We start from the raw sequence: 21153 nt of genomic DNA, 5'->3' as shown, positions 1-21153 counted from the left end.
TGACCCCTTATTATCAGATAACTCAAATTTGACACAAAGCTACTTAGATATATTGGCTCTAGATTCTTCAAAACAATTGTCCTACAATTCAACGCGAGAGTACATAAAAAACTGATTTTTATTAACAATGCAAAAATAACTACTTTTTACCACTTTTCGCCAGTTCTGTAACCACTTCTCGCCACCCATTTGGAAAAGTTCAAACTCGATTATTTTGAGGAATATTATGCAAAAAATACATTCAGCATTTTTTCCTCATGATCAGCTTATTATTACTCACATTAAATGATTTTTCTTCACTTTTATTTGAGAAATCAAATTATAGGTCTATTGCAGAAAGTGTCATTCTATGAAGTGTCGCCTATTGAAAAGTTATGGCGACGGTGAATCAATTTTAAAATATTACCACTTTCCGCCATATCTCATTTTTAGATAATAATAATATAAAATGAAATATTAAGTAACTAAATACAAATTGTATGTATCCATCAAATGTAATTAAATGTTCAATAGACAAATTATTGATTCACAATCGAAAATTTTGTTCGATAAAAGTTTCATGACACTATATTTGGTAAGAAATATTGGATTCGATACACTTGCTTAAAATATTCCTCTAAAAAATGCTTAAACATTTAAATTCAAAACAAAAAAAATGAAGGTTTTTCGACTCTATACGTAGCAGCAATAAAAATACAAGTAACTTTGCAGCTAATTTATTTCATAAATCGTGAAAAATAGCGATTTCAATATACGTGGCGAGAAGTGGGGCACTGGCGAGAAGTGGTGATTCTACCTTATTATGTTTTTTTTTATTTTGTGAAATTGGAACATCCACTCTCTATTACGAAAATGTCTGCGTTGTTCCTACGTATTTAGTTAAATATGTTTCTTCACTTTAAGATATTAGAATATAAAAAAGATCTTGAATATACTTGTTTTTTTAAAGTAAATTTAGAAATAAAAGATTTAAGATTCATTTTTTTCGAAGAGATACAGTGCCCGCTTCGTTATCCGGATAATTGGGAGACAATATGACAGATGTCCGCTTCGTAATCCGGATGGATTTTTTGAATTTGTTCATCGTCTCGAAAATATAATACAAGGTTTTTTTCCTAGAATTAGAATAAAGGTTTTAAAGGAGTTTAAAAAGACATAATTAGAGAATTCTATGGTATTATACTTCATTTATTAAACAAAAACATCACAAGATAATTCATTTTCATTGCTGAACACACATGCATACATGACCTCAAAATTATTTTAAATGTAACCGTCGATAGCTCGTCCGGATTACGGCGATCCGGATTAGAGAGCGGGCACTGTAATAAAAACCGGCAAAATGAACTGCTTCACCTTTCTTTAATAGGATAATATTGTAATTTTATTTAATTGTATTTGCATTTGAAGGATCATGCCATGCATCAAGAGAGAGCAGCGATACAGAATCGCGTTCTCCAAGAGAGGGCAATTCAGGAGAGGGTCATGCAGGAACGTGCCCTCCAGGAGCGTGTAATGCAGGAGAGAGTCAATTTGCATCCAGCTATTGGGATGCCTTCTCACGTTATGCCACATGATGCTACACGAATAGAGAAGAACGTGATGCCCGGTAGTATAGCTAGTCCAGGACCTGTGTGATTCTCACAATCATCACGATGCCAACGTGTTCTATGTGAGTCAAAATGAAAGAATATGAATCTAAATTGCCATTTACCTCCGTATTTTGACATAAGATGAGCGATCAACAGTATATTACATAGGGAATATTTAGAGAGGGGAGAGGACAAGAAAAGTCATTAGTAGAGAGAAAAAAAATCATTGTAAAGTTAATAAGTTAATGGTATACTTTCATGATTTAATACAATTTTTACCAATAGAATTTTCATTACTACTTTAGTTACTTTTACGTTACTTTCGGTGATTTCATTAAGAAATTTATTTCCTTTACGAAATATTATCGCCCAAGTAAATAAATAATTTTTTATTGGTATTTAACAAATTTAATAATAATATAATAATAATGGTGGCACAACGTTCCATAGAGGAACTAGGCCTTCCCACAACGGGAGTTCGGGACATCCATTATTATTTTTCCTTGTACAGGGATGGGGTTGTCAGTCCCATGTCCGTGGAATCAAATGCAGCGAAGCTCACTGAATGCAATTCGAACACCTTTAACGCCAGAAAAATTCCTGGTGACCTAAAGGGGATTCGAACCCGAGACACTTGCATCATAGAGCGAGTGCTCTACCACTTGATCCATTGAGTAACAAATTATAAATTGTAACAAATTTTCTATTATATTTTTGCATGTATAGATTGATACAACGGAATAATTTGGAATAGGACCTAATCAGATTTTTGAGATTTCCTTACTGTTTTAGATAAGCAAAGAGCAAAAGCCCTAAATTCAGGAGTACCTTTCGTGATATTTTTCTTTTATCCATCGAAAATAAAATAAATCTAAAATTTCAGATTATTATACCACACCCTAAATTATATTTTTGTGTCAATTTCGGTTTTGATGCATTGGGAATCCAAAATGGTAGATTGACCTTAGAAAAAACAGCTATAATACATGATCGACTTACATTATCGACATTTATGCCTTTCTAAGACCATGTTTCAGCTGGGATTCTTTACAATCGCAGCTTTTGTAGTCCGACGTTAAATTCAGTCTCGTCTGTTTAAATGGGTTACCTTTTCTTTTTTATCCCTGGAAAATCTCCCGAAATACAGTTTTTGCCTGAAGCAAAAAATTCTCACGTTCACTGAATTTGTTGAATTTGGATACTTTGATTTTTTTTATGATTACTATTTTATCATTAAACTGCAACATACTCCTCCTTATTGACAATACACAGTCAATCAGTTCATTGGCAGTTTAGCAATTTTGCTTACTGGACGTTTTTATTGGCCTTGATTTGTCGTCACTGTGATAACTTGAGTTACTCCATCTTTACAAGGATGTAACTCCAAAATTCTTGCTCTGTCCCATGTGTTGGGTAAATTATTCTCATTATTTATACACTGAGAAAAAAATGGGGGTGCGATTAACTTCTTTTCCTCATAATTTTAACACTTTAGGTGTAAAAATATATCAACATTTTTTAATGTTAATTTTACACCTTTTAAGGGTAAAATTAACATGAAAAAGGGTAAATTTAACCCATAATACACCTAAAAAGGGTAATATTGACACCGATTTTGGGTCAATAGTTAAGGGTAAAATCAACATTTTCGGAATGTTATTTTAACTTTTTCGGATTTCTCGCAGTGTAATAACTAAATCTCCAACACATAAATTTTAACTATTTTTAAACCATTTTGGACATTGCTGGAAAATCTCTTGAAATTCCTTGAATTACTTGACATCTCATTAAACGATTCATGGGAACTTCATTAAAGTCGTCCTTTGGGTTTACAAGTAGAGACCTACCGATCAAAAAATGACCGAGAGTTAGCACATCAAAATCTTCAGGATCACGTCGGTTGCCTTAGCAACTGTGCTAACTGCATTTGCTTTGTGTCAGCATTCGTTGTAAGCCACGCATCGCTGCGCGGCGTTTGCAATGAATGCAGACACAAAGCAGATGCAGTTAGCACAGTTGCTAAGGCAACCGACGATCATCAGACATAGGGCACAATGGTCTTGAATTTACAATTGGAGGAACCCAACTGTCCCCCGCGGATCGGATTATTCCTGTGGCTTTGGGAGGTATTGCTATTTTCGAATATTGGATTCCTTTCGTATTCTCATCCTTGAGAAGTTGTTCATCTTTAAAAAAAAAGTTGATAAGTCGCATAGTAACAAGAAGTCGTTGGGTGCGTGCACAAAGAGCAGGTCCTGAAAATATTCTTTCGTCCTTGTATTGTTCATTATAGCTAAACTATGCGCTTTGACAAATATGTTTTCATGCTTGAACATTTTCTTCTCCACTTGAGGACCGAAACTTCCAGTATATGTATGTAGGAATAGATTAAGAATTAAGGATATTAACTTACGCTTTTTTCAGTTGCGTCCGTTCAATTCACTTGTCTTCAATCTACTCGCTCACTATTCCTTTTTCCCTCACATGCATACTTGATGTACACCTCAGGTTTTCTATCTTCCTTATTTCCCATTCCCCACATTCATTTACATCCCAAATCAACCCTCCTTGATTGTCAATTGTTGGAACATAACGCCAATCCTGAGATGTCGTAGCTTCTAAGATGTCACTTGTTTTATTGGCAACAAATTGCTTCCATCATCAAAACAGTAAAAAATATTTTGTAAAATTGTTCGTAAATGTTTGTGAAATCCTATCGAGGACTTACGAAATGCTCGTGAATCATATAACCCACAAACAAACAAACAAGTTCGTAAAATGTTGTACTTTTTTCACAAACATTGTTCGTAAAATGATCATTTGACGAACATTTTTTGTACTTTTACAAACATTTGTTCGTAAAAGTTCGTAAACACACAAAAAATGTTCGTAAAATTTTGTCATTTGTTCGTAAATTTTTGCCAGACAAACAAAAATTTACGAACAAATGACAAAATTTTACGAACATTTTTTGTGTGTTTACGAACATTTACGAACAATTGTTTGTAAAAGTGCAAAAAATGTTCGTCAAATGATCGTTTTACGAACAATGTTTGTGAATAAAGTACAAAATTTTTTTTGGATGTGTGTTTACGAACATTTACGAACAAATGTTTGTAAAAGTACAAAAAATGTTCGTCAAATGATCATTTTACGAACAATGTTTGTGAAAAAAGTACAACATTTTACGAACGTGTTTGTGGGTTATATGATTCACGAGCATTTCGTAAGTCTGCCATAGTATTTCACAAACATTACGAACAATTTTACAAAATATTTTTTTCTGTGTAGGATGACATTGTAACTACGCCAAAAAATATAGTCGAATCGGTATACATCACCTTTTTAACTTAATGCTTCCATGCGAAAACATCTCTTGCAAGGATGTCCCACAAATTTTCTATCGGATTTATAGGTCAGGTGAAATAGCTGGCCAATCCAAAACTTGCAATTACATCTTCAAGCAATGTATATGATATCTTTCAGATGTCATTTTCGTATTTATCTAGCAAATTGGTGTCTTCCAATAAAATGAAAAGGCGACCCAAATCATAACAGTTCCACCCCCGAAGTTTCGGCTCATCGTAGTATTTTTTTCCTTCCGAATGTCATGCCAATAATACTTAAAACCATTTGGTCCATCCAGGTTAAACTTCTTTTCATCGGAAAAAACAACTTTATTACAATTTTTTTCCTCTGATTGAAAAAATGAGAATGATGCTGATGTCGATGTTCTGGAATATGGATTTGATTTTATGCGTGGAAGTTTGCACTTGAGTAGCAAATTCCCAGCACTAATACCATAATAGGAAGCGTCAGTTTGCTCTCTTTGATTTCGTTTAATTGTTGTGCTTGCACCATCTTTTTTGGAAGGAAATTTTGTACAATTTCTTCGCAACTCTCTTCAGTATATCACCTCCCTATTTGACGATTTTTTTTTCAAGAAGCCCATCCTGGAATTAAATAGTGTCACTTTAATACTCATTTATACGTAATTTCAATATTGGAAATATTCTTCTTACCCCTTGTGGAGCATCTTCTTCATTTTGCACTTCACAGGACATTATTGTAAATAAAAACAGAAGTAAATTCAAAGCTGCCCATATCATTATGATTTTCCGATTTATCCAATGACCTTTTCTGAAAAAGCAATTCTGATTTTAGCTATCCACATTTTTAGCTGAGATTTTTGACTATCCTCGTATGAAAACGGTATCACCATCATCATCATCAATTTTAACCGCTTATCCCTATTGGGGTCGCGGGCCCATGACATCCAAATTAGCAGCCCATCTTGTCGATCTTCCGTCACTTCAGGAAGATGTTCAGGTTCGATCCCAAGCCGTTCCAAGGCAAGATTCTGAATTTGATTCAGCCACCTTGTCCTAGGTCTGCCTCGAGATCGACGACTTTTCACAATGGCTTGCATAGCTTTTCTGGGGAATCTTTTTCTATCCATGCGTTGAACATGTCCATACCATCGAAGTTGTGATCTCTCAACCCGAAGAAGTAGCTCCTCGATTCTTCGTTCCACACAAACGGCCACATTCCTCACTCGATCTAGACGAGTGATTCCCTTAACCTCCCGGAGGTGCCTCTTCTCGGCAGCTTGTACTCGCGATCTTATACTTTCGGTCATTACCCAAATCTCATGACCATGGGTGAGAATAGGAATAAACACAGCTTTGAAAACCGATAATTTAGCCGATCGACTAAGCTCGACCTTCCTCAGCACGCTTCTGCCAAGCTGCCTCATAACTGCAGAAGCTTGACCGATTCGCGAGGATAGTTCGGTGTGAAACCTACCATCAGTCGTGAATAACACCCCGAGATACTTGAAATTCTCCACCCGTGTCAATGCATTTCGATTATGAACACGGGATATCATCCTGATATAGTATTTCCATTGGACAGAGGACAATTTGTCCTATGATTATTATAAATTTAACTAATTTGAATAAAGTTGTGGAAATCAAAGGTTCAGTGTTTCCGTCCATTTTCTGTGACGTCATTTCTCAGAAATCATTTGCAAAACGAAGATTTATTAAAAAAAAGTGGTTAGTTCACGAAAATATTCCACTCGAAAAAAGATGTAGAGCTGAAAACAATGGGGTCGAAATACACTAACGGCCAAAACATTAAATACACCCTTCGTAAGCTTAAATACACGTGATTTGGACCGGGAAAACGCTGTAATATCCAGTTCTATTGACTGAAATAGTTTCATATATAAACCTAAGAACAGTTTTAAACAATATTTGAGAAAATACATGAGCTACAAAATTTATAATTTGTGGATCAGTCAAAAATTAGCTTTTTGGAAAAAAATGCAAAAGTAGCCCCACATTCTAAAACTGATCTAATCTTTTAATAATCATTTAATATAAGCTAAATAGTATTAGTAAATATTATTAAGAGTCAGAAAAACTGAAAATAATACCGAGGGAATATTTTTGGTACGGATTGTGGTCGGTTTCCGGTGTGATGTGTTCTGAAAGGGGTTTCTTCTTTGAATATTGAAATTTTCAGCCCAAATTCTACTTTTTCATATATTTTTTATTATTTTTCAAATTTCTTCTTATAATTGTTGCAATATCATTGCTTTTACTTCATTATTTTATTTAAATAAGCATGAATAAAATCATCAAATTTAGTTTTCCTCGAAGAATCCTCCTTTAACTTTGATAAGCGCCTCACATATTCGAGGCATCCTGTTGATCAATTTCTACAAAATGTCTGAAGGAACTTTGCCCACACATCCTGAAAGTGTTTCCACCAAGATTGGAACTGATGTCGCGCCTAATCTCGAACCTTGTGGTCGAGAAAATCCAAGAGAATTGCAATGAGGCATACAATTGGGTGACTGGCGTGGCTAATGCATTCGGTTTATTGGGCGTGGGTTTTTTTTCAAGAGGATAACGATCCCAAGCATTCCTCAAAGCTTTGTAGAGGGTTCCTTCTTGAGAAAGAGAAACGCAGGGTCCTAAACTACATGCATTAGCCACCCCAATCACCCAATTGTAACCACATCGAAATTTTCTGGAATTTTCTAGACCAGATGGTTCGAGAGAAGGCGCCGACATCAGTTCCAGTCTTGGTGGAAACACTTCAGGATATGTGGGCAAAGCTCCTTCTAACATTTTGGAGAAATTGATCAACAGGATGCCCCGAATTTGTGAGGCGCTTATCAAAGCTAAAGGAAAATTCTTCGAGGAAAACTGAATTTGATGATTTTATTCATGTTTTTTTAATAAAATAATGAAGTAAAAGAAATGAAATTGCAACAATAATAAATAGTAATTTGAAAAATAATAAAAAAATATATGAGAAAAAGTAGAATTTGGGCTGAAAATTTCAATATTCAAAGAAGAAACCCCTTTCAGAACACATCACACCGGAAACCGACCACAATCCGTACCAAAAATATTCCCTCGGTATTATTTTCAGTTTTTCTGACTCTTAATAATATTTACTAATAGTATTTAGCTTATATTAAATGATTATTAAAAGATTAGATCAGTTTTAGAATGTGGGGCTACTTTTGCATTTTTTTCCAAAAAGCTAATTTTTGACTGATCCACAAATTATAAATTTTGTAGCTCATGTATTTTCTCAAATCTTATTTAAAACTGTTCTTAGGTTTATATATGAAACTATTTCAGTCAATAGAACTGGATATTACAGCGTTTTCCCGGTCCAAATCACGTGTATTTAAGCTTACGAAGGGTGTATTTAATGTTTTGGCCGTTAGTGTATAAAGTGTTGTGCAAAACTATATCCGCACCCCAACAAATCAAGTTATCTAGTTTAAAATTTAAAAATTTTTAAAAGTAAATTTCAACTATATTTATTTATTTTCTCCTTATTCTGCGGATGATTTCAAAAAATTAGTAAAAAATTACTTGTTCAAAGCCATATCTGCACTTTCATTTTTTGGGAGTAAGTGAATCGAATAAAAACCGATGAACACAAATACTAATAGCTAATCGACTTTCCTTTTTTCTCAATAAGCTCAAAAATGCATTTGGGCATGGTTGTGATGAGTGTAGTGATCGTGTTTTGATCGATATTGGCCCATGCTTGGAAGACCGCAGCCGTAAGCTCTCCAACATTGTCGTAGTAGCGATTTTCTGCGTATACAGTCCTGACTAGTATGTCCCACAAGTTCTCCACTGGATTCAGATCCGGGGAGCGTGTCGGCCATGGCAAAACTCGAATATTTTGGGCATCAAGCCAGTCGAGGGTCTCGGAACTGACATGCACTCTGGCATTATTTTGTTGAAAAATGTATGCATCACGACGTTCTTGTGTCAAGCAAGGGATAAGAGTAATTTTGAGTCAAGAAACACGGTATAGACCTTTTTAAAAACTTCTCTATTTCCTCCTGCTACGACGTTTCGGAGATTGGTTCCTCCTGAGGAAGGAGACAACCAATCTCCGAAACGTCGTAGCAGGAGGAAATAGAGAAGTTTTAAAAAAGGTCTATACCGTGTTTCTTGACTCAAAATTATCCACAAAAGACCGAGAATACAATTTAAGGAATAAGAGTACCTCGAATGACTCCAATGTAGTCCCCCTACTCTTTATTTTGTGTGTAGTGAGCCTGAGCTAGAGTGTTCCACCAGAGCAGAACGCGCCCCAGACCATGATCGATCCTCCTCCTAAGTTGCGCTTGCTGAAATGCACTGGCTCTTTTCGGAAATCATGCCAATAGAAATTATACCCATCGGGGCCGTCCAAATTAAACTTTTTCTCATCGGAAAAAATAATCTGGGAATAAAAGGGAATAAAAAAAACAAATTTTTCGGAAATGGTTTATCTTGGACCAATTTTGTTGTAGGTTTGCTCTTGCGAATTGCAAACGTGCTGCGATGTGTTGAGGCTTGAGGCGCGGGAGCAGGGATCATCCTGGATCTGACAATGTTTGGCGATCGTTTAATAGCCCCCCAAACTGTGGACCGTGATACATTCAGGTCGAGTTCGGCCTTGATTGAATTGCAACTTCGAACACTGTTTGATACTAGGTGCAATATGTTCCTTTCAATGCGTTGATGAAATGAGTCTTTTCTTCCATGATGGCGTTGTTGATCATATCCGTCAGGATCCTTAAAAAAAAATGGCAGATTGTACCTTCATCCCGGTTCAATCGCCTCGCAATTTCTCGATTTGAGGGTTTCGCCTCTTTGTAGGCAATTATTTGCCTTATTTCGAAATCGTTCAGTATTTTTCCACGAGGCATTGTCACTAAACTTTTCAATGACATGTATTACGAAAGAAACAATGACATAAGAACCGGAAGTAGGGCTGCCAGATACGAAAAAACGGGGTGCGGATATAGTTTTGAATAGGGCAAAATCGTTGATTTTTTTTATTTGAAATATTTTACTAAGAAGTGCGACCAAAAATTCTAATTTTGACTGAAAGTAGTTTGTGATAAGTTACTCTAAAGAAAAGTGAAAGACAATTAAATTATTCCTATATTTTAGACATTTCAAAAGAGATGATGTTTTTCCGGTTAAGGACTTTAAATTAAATTCTAGTTTTTTTACATTAAACAGCCCAGCTAATAAGCTTTTAGAAAAACATTTTCAGATTTTTCCTGGGAAATTTAATAGTTCATTTCAACAAAAATTCAAAATTAGAGCTTTGGAACCGTTTTGGCGCGAGGTCAAAACGAACCAAAATGTATAAAAAAATTTTTTTTTTAGTATTTGGTGTTCCCTCCTTTGGCCCTGATGACTGCCTGAATGCGGTCAGGCATTGAATTAATATGGTTAAGACACGAAGAGGCCGGGAAAGCATTCCATGTCTCCTTAACCCGTCTCCAGAGTTCATCAATCCCAGTGGCAGGCTTTTCGTATTGTCCTAGCTTATCCTTGAGCTGCTTCAAAAATGTTTCTATGGGGTTGAGATCAGCACTTTGAGCTGGCCAATCCATGACTTCAATTTCATTCTCAGAAAGCCATTGCATCGTGATTCTCGCCTTATGTTTGGGATCATTGTCTTGCATGAAGACGACATCGTTGTGGGAAAGTTCATATATGTCCAGTGTAGGGATGTAATTGTTTTCGAGGATGTTGATATATTTAAGGGCAGTCATAGTACCATCAATTTTCTCGATGAAACCGACTCCTTTGGGTGTGATACAGCTCCATACCATAAGACTTCCGCCACCGTGTTTCACTGTTGGTGTTATATGATGTTCTTCGAGAGTGTTTGAAGGGTGTTTCCAAGCCCATTTACGTCCGTCGGACCCAAATCGGTTAATTTTGGTCTCATCTGACCATATTACCTTATTCCAGTCGGCGACTGTCCAATTGCGATGAGCTATGGCAAAATTCAAACGATCTCTCTTTTGTTTCAAAGTGAGTTTCGGCTTCTTCTTGCGAGTTATGGCTCTGAAACCCCACTCTCGCGCATTCCGACGCATTGTAGTCAATGACACTTCCTTGTATTCTTTACATATTTGACACATTCAGGCATCGATAAGAGTTTCCCATTTCTTAGTTTCCGAACTAAAACAGTCTTGTCGCGCTCATTCAAGATACGGGGGCGCCCTCCTTTCCTTATAGGCTTGAAATTTTCGATTGTTCTAGAAATCCTATGCACTGTAGTCTTCGAGACGCCCACCTCCTGGACAATTTTTTTGAATGGCACCTTGTTAAGAAGCAAAAACCTAATTCTTTCCCGATGTTGATCACTTAAGCCCTTTATATTTACTATAACCTTCAAAATTACTTCCGGAATAGTTATTGAGTTGTCATAACACGTGTTTCACATTTGTTAGTGTTTTCTCGTAGCTAACTTCATGTTGTTTATTCTTTTTATTATTTTTTTCTATTATATTGACCTCGCGCCAAAACGGTTCCAAAGCTCTAATTTTGAATTTTTGTTGAAATGAACTATTAAATTTCCCAGGAAAAATCTGAAAATATGTTTTTCTAAAATCTTATTAGTTGGGCTGTTTAATGTAAAAAAAACTAGAATTTAATTTAAAGTCCTTAACCGGAAAAACATCATCTCTTTTGAAAAGTCTAAAATATAGGAACCGTTTCGGAGGACACTGTAGTTTTGCACAATACTTTATGAACATCTATCTATCGAGATTTGGGGTTATCCCCTATAATTTCCTTACGTCCATTAAGAAATTTGATTTCGAATTGAAGGACTTTTTTTTCATAAAATTGTGTTAGATATCAGCCCCCTTTTACGATTTTATCTTGTTTGACCGTTTCTTTGTTTCTCTTTGTGTACGTCTTGTCTTGTATTTAGCTTCGTTGAATCAAGAATGTAAAAGTTAAAAATAAAATAAGATAAAATATACCATTTCTGGTGAAAAAAAATTCAAAATGCTAAATAAATAAATTAAAACAATTATTTTAAAATTCATGAAAGTATGCCAAAACCTATTGACTAATATTTTTGTATTCTGTTGTATACAAGCCCAATAAATATATCTTAATGATAACTGAAGAATAACTGACATCAATATTATTTGTTTCCAGTCAAAATTATATTTTTTGAATCAAAATTTATTGTTTTTCTATTTTTGGAAGATTTTTTTTATTGTATTCTTCATTCGTTTTAGATGTGAAAATAAAATGTGCCATTTGTTTTTTTTATATTGACATTTATTTATTTGTTTTTACTATTTTTTAGTGAGAAGCACAAAAAATTGCAGCAACTTCATTTATTTTAAAAATAAATGAACTAAGTTCAATGGATTAATGTTGAGTACAGGTTGCGGAAAGTCATGAAAATGCCTTTAAACTAATAAATAAAAAGGAAGAAAAAATTGTACAAAATATGAAAAAAAAATAGTGAACAACCAGGAGATGAATTGGAAGATAAGACAGTAAAATTTGTGCCATAATTTTTTTTTAATGTTCAATTTGTTGGAGAAATGAAACAAAAAGGCAAATTGGTGGAAATTTGTTGCAATTTCGAAGTGACAAATAAAAATGTACAGTGGCCATGTAGATTGCAAATATAGAAGAGATTATTTGATAATAAATTTAGTGTAAAGAAAATGTGCAGAGTAGAAATGAGAGAAAAAAATAGATAAATGAGACATAGTTTTAGAAAAAACAAGAAAAAAAGTAATCAGTAAATTATGGACTATGTAGAGACTTTTGAAATACGATCACCGCGTAAACGGAAAAAGGACAAGATATAATCTGCCATATCCAATATTTTATGATGAAAAACAACAAAAAAATAACAAGAATTTGTGGAAATATTTGCAAAAATGAAATCTGATAGTCAGAATTTTGAGAACTGAACAAAAATTTCCTCTTCGATTTTTATTGTTATTTTTTTTTAATTTTGTTTCTAGTTGGAAAACAAAAAGTTCACAAGATACATCTTTTATACACAGGAAATTTGTGCGAAAGGAGAATAAAAACTTACAATAAAGAGATTGTATAAATATAAGAAATAAAGAAAAAAAAAATGAATCAGTAATTTTATTCGTTCATTTCAATGACTGGAGCCGATGGAGTAGGGAAATATTTATTGCTGGCCACATGTTCTTTTAAATACTCCCCACCAAACTCCTCGTAGTCCTGCTTCGTGATACTAGTCGTGTTAAAATTATCCTGTTGGCAGAAACTCCTGGCACCGAGCCATGCATCTAGTGTTGGATTATTGGCTATTGTGATTTTATGAGGTGTCTGAAATGGTCTCATCTCCAGTAGTTCCCGCGAAAGGCGTTCCTTGAGACCCGGATACTTGGCACAGCTTCCTGTAAGGTATACATTGTTGGCAAGAAGCAATTGCTCTTCAGCCGTAAAGAGCTTTAAAACAAAGTCAATTGTTTCTGCCAATCCAGCTTCAGTGCTTCCAATCATACTGGGCTGGAAGAGTATCTCTGGAGCCCGATGGATCTCAACTCCCAAATGCAACTGAAAGCAAATAAATCATTCAAATTTATGGCAAAACCGTACAAGAAAATATCCATTATTTTTTTCTTTTATCGGGGATGGTGTTGTCAGTCCCATGCCCGTGGAATCAAGTGCAGTGAAGCTCACTGGATGCAATCCGAACACATTTAACGCCAGAAAAATTCCTGGTGACCTAAAGGCGATTCGAACCCGGGACATTTTGTATAATAGAGCGAGTGTTCCACCATTTGACTCAGTAGTGTGTGCCTTTTAAAAAAACATGATTCCAGAATCATGTATTTGGACAAAAATGGGTCAAAATTCTAAGAGCCAAAATCCTGAAAGGCAAAATCCCAAAAGCCAAAACCCCGAATGGATCGAAATCCAGAATGGATCAAAATCCCGAATGGATCGAAATTTGGAGTGGGCCAAAATCCCGAAAGCCAAATCCTGAAACACCAAAATCCTGAATGTCCTGCAATCGTAAATGGGCCAAAATCCCAAATAGATCTGAATCTAGTGTAATGCCAAAATTTCGAAAGCTAAAATCCCGAAAAAACAAAATCTCGAGTGAACCAAAATCCCGAATGGATCGAAATCCTGAATGGATCACAATCCCGAATGGATCGAAATCTCAAGTGGGCCAAAATCCCGAAAGCCAAATCCCAGAACACCAAAATTCTGAAAGCCCAAATGGATCGAAATCTTGAGTGGGCTAAAATTCTTGAAAGCCAAAATCCCGAGTGGGTCGAAATTCTGAATGGGCCAAAATCCTGAAAAGCTAAAGTCCTGAAAACCCAAAATCCCGAATGGTTGAAACTTTGAGTATGGGTCGAAATTCCGAAAGCCAAAATCTCGAATAGGTAAAATTCTGAAAACCAAAATTTCGGAAAACCAAAATCCTGAACGTTAGATCAAATTGCAAAATGCTTAAATTTTTAAAAGTATCATAGCAACTCCTAAGATTGTAAACGCGTTTTAGGAAACAAAGGGAAATTTTCTGTGTTTTTCTTTTTTAATTATTCCACATATCCTCTGTATAATTTCATCTCTTTTAGGATTTTAACCATTTAAGATTTTGGCTTTTGGGATTAGCATTTGCGATTTTGGTCTTTCGGGTCTTTTTGCTTTCGGGACTTTGTCTCTTCGGGATTTTGGCTTTTCGGGATTTTGGCCTGCTTCGATTTGAGGAGCTTACTTTTGAAAGATTCTCTCTCTCTTCTTTTTATGTTTTTGGCTGTCAGACTCAATCAGGTCCATATTAGCCATTTCGCTCACTCTTATTTACTCATCTCTCCTTATCATTTTTCTTTTTGCTCCATCACAAATCCTATTTTTTGCTCCCTTATCTTTTATCATACTTCCTTCTTGATATTTTTGCGTTCAATTTGGAGCTTTTAAGGACGGTGAAAAATTGTTTTCCAATTATTCACCGGACGCGCTTCGATCAAGGATCGAACCGAGGGCCTCTGCGTCACAAAGCCAACACTTTGCCTATTGAGCTACCGAGACCCCTTTTTGAAAGATTATACACTCGACTCTTCGTTATCCGGCACTTCATTATCCGGGTGACAGCTGCCAAACACTAGCGGTTGATGTATTCAAAATTATTTTTACTAAACTTGAAGTTTGTCCAGAGTGAATTAAAGTATTATTATCATTGTATCGAAGTTTTTAATACTTAATTGTGATAAAAAATGAAACATAAGCACACCATGAAGAAAATTCTCTTTTTCTTTGCCAGACAGAAAATAAATTCACACTGCACAAAATAGAAAAACCGTTGATCATTCAAAAAACCTAAATGTCATTTTGTCCCCCAGTCAGCCGGATAACGAAGAGTCGAGTGTAGTAGATTAGAGGTGAGAAAGAAACCGAACAAACATCAAATAAAAAAGTGTACGCCAATGGTCAAAATATGCTACAGTAGACTCTATCTCAATCGGGAATATGGGGCAAAATGTCATCCGGTTTAGCGATAGAATTGAGCGTCAAAACCTTTGTAAATTCCACAAAAAGCGCTCAATTATAAAGAATAACGATAAAATAGGAAGAACTACAGCGAATTTGATCGAATTAGCTTCATAATTAAACGTGAAAATTGTCAACAAAATTTGTCGCCCGATTGAGCGAGAGTCTACTGTATAAGATTATAATGGGTTATTATAAGATTATAATTATAATGGGTTAATTGGAGGTCAAATTAAGAATCATAACGACCACAAATCACTTCAATTTTATTTGTGAATTCCGGAAAACTTCTAACCTCAAAATTATAAAGAAAATGTCATAGGAAAATGAATATCTTTGGAAGAGAAATCCTCAAAGCATCATTTTGGTGTGCTCCCAGGGCCCCAAAGAAGCTTCCAGGAATCATGTAAGCAATTCTAAACATTAAAAATTATTATTTATCATTTTAATTGAATTATTTTTGCAGAATTTGTAGAAATGGGCACTCTTATGAAGGTGATGGTAAGACCACGGTGCAAATCCTCAACAGGGAAGTGGAACAGGGATTGATGATCAACGCTTTTAGTCAGGTAAGGCAGAATTTTGGCAAAAAAAAAATGAAATTATCAAATTTTTGGTGATTTAGATTGGCTTCCGGCTAAACAATCGTATGAATATCATTGGGCCAATGGCAATCTTTCCACGAATTGCATTGTCCTGGAATGTAGGCTCCTACGAGGACATCAATGAGAAGAGTCTGAGCCTATTTACAGTTCTGGAGCCAAAGATAGATATTTTAGTAGTAGGAGTGGGAGATGAGAAGATTACTCCACAATTCTCCCGGAAAATTATTGACTTTATCAGATCATCGAGGATAAATGTTGAAGTTCTAAATACCGAACAGGCTTGTTCAACATTCAATTTTCTCAATTCCGAAGGACGTGTCGTGGCTGGTGCCATGATTCCTCCGAGAACAATACGTGTTGGGGATCATGATAGATTCATTTCCGGAAAGCCCATTCTCAACAAAATATCCTACCTTGATGACAAGTGAGCTATAGGATTTTATGTATATGTATGTAAATTGTAAATCAATTTAGGATTAATAAAAATGTAACTTACTTGATGATACTCGGCTGTTCCACTGTGAGAATTCTGTGGCTCTTCAATGGTAAATGTGGGATCATGATGACGGAGAATCTCCTCATATTCCACAAGTTTCTCATTCTCCACTTCACTGTCGGAATCTCCCCCTTCGCGGCTGATGGTCTTGTAGATATCCCAATCTTCATCACGCATCCCAAAATCATCAGTACCCTTTTCTTTCCTCGCCAGCAGTGATATGATCCTCATACGCTCCTGGGCGGCTGCTGTATGTCTCTTGGCCAAATCTTGACGTCTCTGCCGACGTGCTTGACGCTTGTCCAGAAGTGTCTTCCGTTGTTGATTCACCTGCTTCACCCATTCCTCCACTGTAAGTCCTGGAGGAGGATGTGGCACTTTTTCCTCAGCTGCTGTTGCCACTGCAGCCTCTTGCTGCGCTAAGACCCTTTGCTTCGTCCTCTCAATTTTTGCCGTAAGTGTTCGGATCATTTTGTGCAGCTCCTGAATTCCCTTCACTTGAAATTCCAACAAGGCGTAATCAAATTCCTCTCGGTCTTCACGATAGAGCTCCTTAATCTCCAACAGACGTGTCAACAGTTCTTCATCCTCAGCCTGTTGTTCCTCTCGTCGTCTGGCATTTAATTCCACCAGACGCCTGGCTAGTTCACGTTTCTTCTCCATCCGCTGCTCAGACGTCAAGAGCCATGCACTTATGCCGGCTTGATTGAAGGGCAGCTGTATCTTACGCACATTGCTCTCATAGAAGTCCAAACATGCCCAATTCTTCAGGGTCTCGAAGTAGTCACAGGCAATTGAGCAGTGATCATGGAGAAGTTCCTCAGCTCGGCTCAGAGTTATTGCATTCACATGAACTGGATACTTGAGCTGTAGGATTCGATGGAGGAAGGCCAGAATATTGAAACCTCCAAGATTAATTCGACGAGTCTTGGCCGGTACAGCCAAACCCTTAACCACGGGAATGACGTGAATAGTGTGATGGCCAATGGAGATGACAAGGGCATATTCCACACTGGGCTGATTCTCTCTCAAACTGAACAGAGAATCAACCCCATAGCAGACAGAAGGGACATCGTAGCATTCAAAGAGTAGCTCGGACATCACTAAAAAAAGACGGTAAAGCCAGATAAACTCGTATGAGCTTATGTAGGTCATGATTCTTTGATTGCAAAATAAATTCATTGGGTCCCGGTAAAAATCCCGAATGGGCCAAAATCCCGAAAGCCAAAATCCCGAATTCAAGTGTCATAACTACTCCCACGATTGCATCTGCGCTTGCTGGAGACAAAGGGAAATCTTCTGTGTCTTGGGAAATTATTCTATACATTTTCCTCCATATAACTTCATCCCTTTCAGGATTTTCTTTCGGTATTTTGGCTTTCAGGATTTTGAGCTTTCGGGATTTTGGCTTTAGGGATTTTGACTGCCTCCGAAATTCGTAATATAAACTTAGTCCCGGCAGTATGCACTTCGGGATTATGCACCTGACGGAATTATGAACATACAATTATGCAAGTTTGCCTACCATTGGGAGTTGGGAGTCAATTTATGAAATCATTTTTAAAAACTAGTGATAAGCCTAGATCAGCTTATTGTAGGTGACATTTTTAACGTCAGCTAACTCAGAATGCATGAAAATTCGATTTAGAGCTGAAGTTGGGGGACGCGATTCAGTTATCTTGAATCAAATTCGTGAAATTATACAAATTTTGTATTTAAACCAAAATATCAAAGATTTGGATGGAGTGACAGAAAAGTGATATATGGGTGAAATGTAGACCAGAATGTTATCTATAATTTTGCCATAGAACTTGATCTCATCGATTAATCAGAAGCCGAGATAATCGAGGTTGTTTGTTTCTCAACTCGTTTTTTCGGCCAGAGCGCCCCAAGTGTTCATTTGATGAACTTCAACTATATCAAAGAATTGTTGTATTTTGTGAGACTTTCTATTTAAAACCCTATTTTAAGTGTCTTGGTCGAGTAGAGGCAGTCAAATTGGCATCTGAGTGGTTTCAAAGCGTTATTAAGGGAAAAATCAATTTTTTCACACTTAAACGACAAAATCGGATAGATCGCATTATCTGATCGAAAAATGGTGTATGGACGAAATATAGAGACAAATGTTCTCTACAATTATGTCGAAGCAATCATCAAAATCGGTTCAGCGACAGTCGAGATAATTGAGGTTATGTGATATTGAAATTAGTTTTTCGACTGTGGCGCCCCTGGTGTTGGTTACACGAAGTTCAAATGTTCTAGAAAGTTGTAGCATTTGGTGAGATCTTTCGTTTAAGCCCTCACTCATCAAAATCGGTCAAATAGAACCGGAGATATGATTTTTTGAATTTCGTGAACTTTGACCCCTCATACCTCCGGTTCTGTTTTAACCACAGCGCGCTTACGCACCATTTTGGAAACGTCCTAGACTGGACTACAATATACTAAAATTTCATTAACTTGCACAATGCCGTTTTTGAGAAAAGTGACTTTGAATTTCGATGAATTTTGACGCTATCACAGCGCCACCTGTGGTGACTTTTTGAACTTCCATCTGAAAGTGCTCATCGAGACGAAACCAAAAAGGTAAAATTTAGGTCGCTATGTTAATTAGAACCGGAGATAGAGGCCGGTCAATGTTCGAACTTTGACCCCTTATAGCTCGGGTCAGGGGTTATGGATCGACTTAAGTTTTTTTTGTTGGGTAGGTATAATCAAGGGCTACAACATACTAAAATTTCAGCCCGATGCACAATGGAATTTTTGAGTTATTTAATTTAGAAAATTGAAAAATCTTCTTTTTAAAAATAGCGCCCCTATCGGTGGTTTTATGAACTTGTGATGTTAGAAGGGGAAGTGGCATTTCATGAGAGCTTTCCTAAAAGCCCTCACTTTTTAAATTCTGACAATTAGAACCGGAGTTATGGCCATTTTAAGAATTTTTTTTTGACCCTTATAGCTCGGGTCAGGGGGGTCGGGGGACCTTAAGTTTGGTATTGATGGAAAGCTCTAAGGCCCAGCTATAACATACTAAAATTTGAGCCCGATCAATGCTATAGGGGCTGAGCTATTGAGAAAACAAAAAAAGGGGGGTATTCAAAATGGCGGAAGGAGAAGTGGGGGGTGGGGGGTCAATGCACCAAGTTGCAATTTTCACCCGATATATAACCTTTGCCGAAAACCGCAAGTCGATATCTCTTTTAGTTTAGGAGCTATTAAGCTCCAAAGAGCGGCCGGCCGGCCGGCCGGGAACGTAAATTAGCCACATATATATTCGTGATCAAGAAGTGGCGAAACACATTTTGGCCAAGTTTGAGCTCGATCGGACGACATGAAATTTTGTTAGGGTTATAGTAGGTGAGATTATTAAGAATCTCACCTAATAGAATTCTTTCTTTGATATTTTAGGGACAATTGAGTCACTGGGGACAATTTTTTCCGCTATGGTCATCTAAAGTTATGCGTTACCTTTGTCTTTCGTTAGATCTAAGACAATGGTTTTACTCAAAAAAAAAAAAAAACAAAGGCTAAAAAAATTATTTTTTCTGACCCTCAATTTTTGTTCCTCTCATCAAAACTGTTGTAAAATGCCAGTTTTAGTTTTAAAATGTTAAAAAAAAATTGAGTAAGTTTTTTAAAAATGCTACGAATGAAGGAAATATCGTCCTAAAATTGCCAGTTGGTTATATTTGGAATCGGAAACCTTCAAAACATCTTCCTTGTAAATATGAGACCGATTCGACATGGATTTGGCTTTACAGCAGAATTGCAATAGCTGTGATTATTAAGTAAAGAATAATGTCAAGAACGATAAGTCGAATACATAAGCTGTGACTTTTTCTAGCAAAGAAGTAAATGTGTTCCTTTAAAAAAATATAAAAAAAGGATTCTTCCATGTTCGCTTTTAAAGGCTTTAAAACTAAGAAGGATGTTCTTATAGGGATATCTACAAGACGACTAATGAGATGTTTTTGGTTTACTCACAATGTCTGCAGCTGTTGGGATTGACAAAGCACTCAGTGAGAACGATGGGATGTTCGACTTGACCCTCCGTATCAATTCCCAGATGCTTGAAGATGTAGTCAAAGATTTGTTCCTGGATGTGAAAATGCGTTACAACATTCCTATCAAATTGTGTTCTCAATTGAAATCTCAGGGCTTCAATGTTCACAATGTCGTTTCCAATCTGCACAACTGGCGTCACTGGTATCTCTCCATCCTTTTTGTTCCTGTCCTTCCGTGGCTTAGCTATTAGATTGCGAAATACCAGCCTTGGTTGATCATCACAGGCCCATCCAGCACGGCATTGGTAAGATCCTGTGAACAAGTCCGGAAGAATCAGCAAGAGATAGAGGTTATGTTGCAAACACTGCACTCACCATTGTCAATAACCAGAGGTACTGATGTACCCTTGTAGCTGGGTGAGTATTCATGAACAATATCCGGCACGGTTTTAACGTCCTTAAGTGTAAAAACACTCATTTTTGAGAATTTTTCTCAACACCGGTCGATCACTTTGGCATCAAAACAAACAATATGGCTGCCGTAGTACTCCGGATCCGGAATATCAGGGGAAGGGGAAACTGTCTAGGGTTTGTGTCTTGAAT

At 36.5% G+C, this 21153-nt stretch overlaps 3 protein-coding genes across 16 annotated transcripts in view; 2 read left to right on the top strand and 1 right to left on the bottom strand.

The window, feature by feature from the left end:
* LOC129806520 (zinc finger protein OZF-like) overlaps positions 1–13055 on the top strand; it is a 56642-nt gene extending 43587 nt beyond the window's left edge. For 8 of the 14 annotated variants that reach the window (XM_055855252.1, XM_055855229.1, XM_055855205.1 and 5 more), the window contains one exon: positions 1411–3430. In XM_055855252.1, coding sequence (XP_055711227.1) covers positions 1411–1638 — 228 coding nt within the window. In that variant the 3' untranslated portion in view covers positions 1639–3430. Of the gene's footprint in view, positions 1–1410; positions 3431–12251 lie in introns of those variants that run through there. The other 6 variants (XM_055855261.1, XM_055855220.1, XM_055855213.1 and 3 more) reach the window with 1 other exon arrangement.
* On the bottom strand, positions 12861–21107 carry LOC129806594 (actin-related protein 5). Its single transcript, XM_055855299.1, has 4 exons — positions 20926–21107; positions 20531–20863; positions 16547–17649; positions 12861–13495 (listed from the first exon to the last, which is right to left on the bottom strand). Exons 1-4 carry the CDS (start codon positions 21026–21028, stop codon positions 13058–13060), a joined length of 1977 nt encoding a protein of 658 aa, XP_055711274.1. The 5' UTR covers positions 21029–21107; the 3' UTR covers positions 12861–13057.
* Positions 15730–16555, top strand: LOC129806602 (NADH dehydrogenase [ubiquinone] 1 alpha subcomplex assembly factor 3). The gene is made up of 3 exons (XM_055855311.1): positions 15730–15851; positions 15912–16014; positions 16071–16555. Exons 1-3 carry the CDS (start codon positions 15772–15774, stop codon positions 16476–16478), a joined length of 591 nt encoding a protein of 196 aa, XP_055711286.1. The 5' UTR covers positions 15730–15771; the 3' UTR covers positions 16479–16555.
* Positions 21108–21153: the final 46 nt, after the last annotated feature.

This window comes from Phlebotomus papatasi, chromosome 1, assembly GCF_024763615.1.
Source record: "Phlebotomus papatasi isolate M1 chromosome 1, Ppap_2.1, whole genome shotgun sequence".
In the NCBI taxonomy this organism is placed as follows: domain Eukaryota; kingdom Metazoa; phylum Arthropoda; class Insecta; order Diptera; family Psychodidae; genus Phlebotomus; species Phlebotomus papatasi.
Note: the sequence above shows the minus strand (reverse complement) of the source record. Positions and strands in the feature narration are given on the sequence as shown.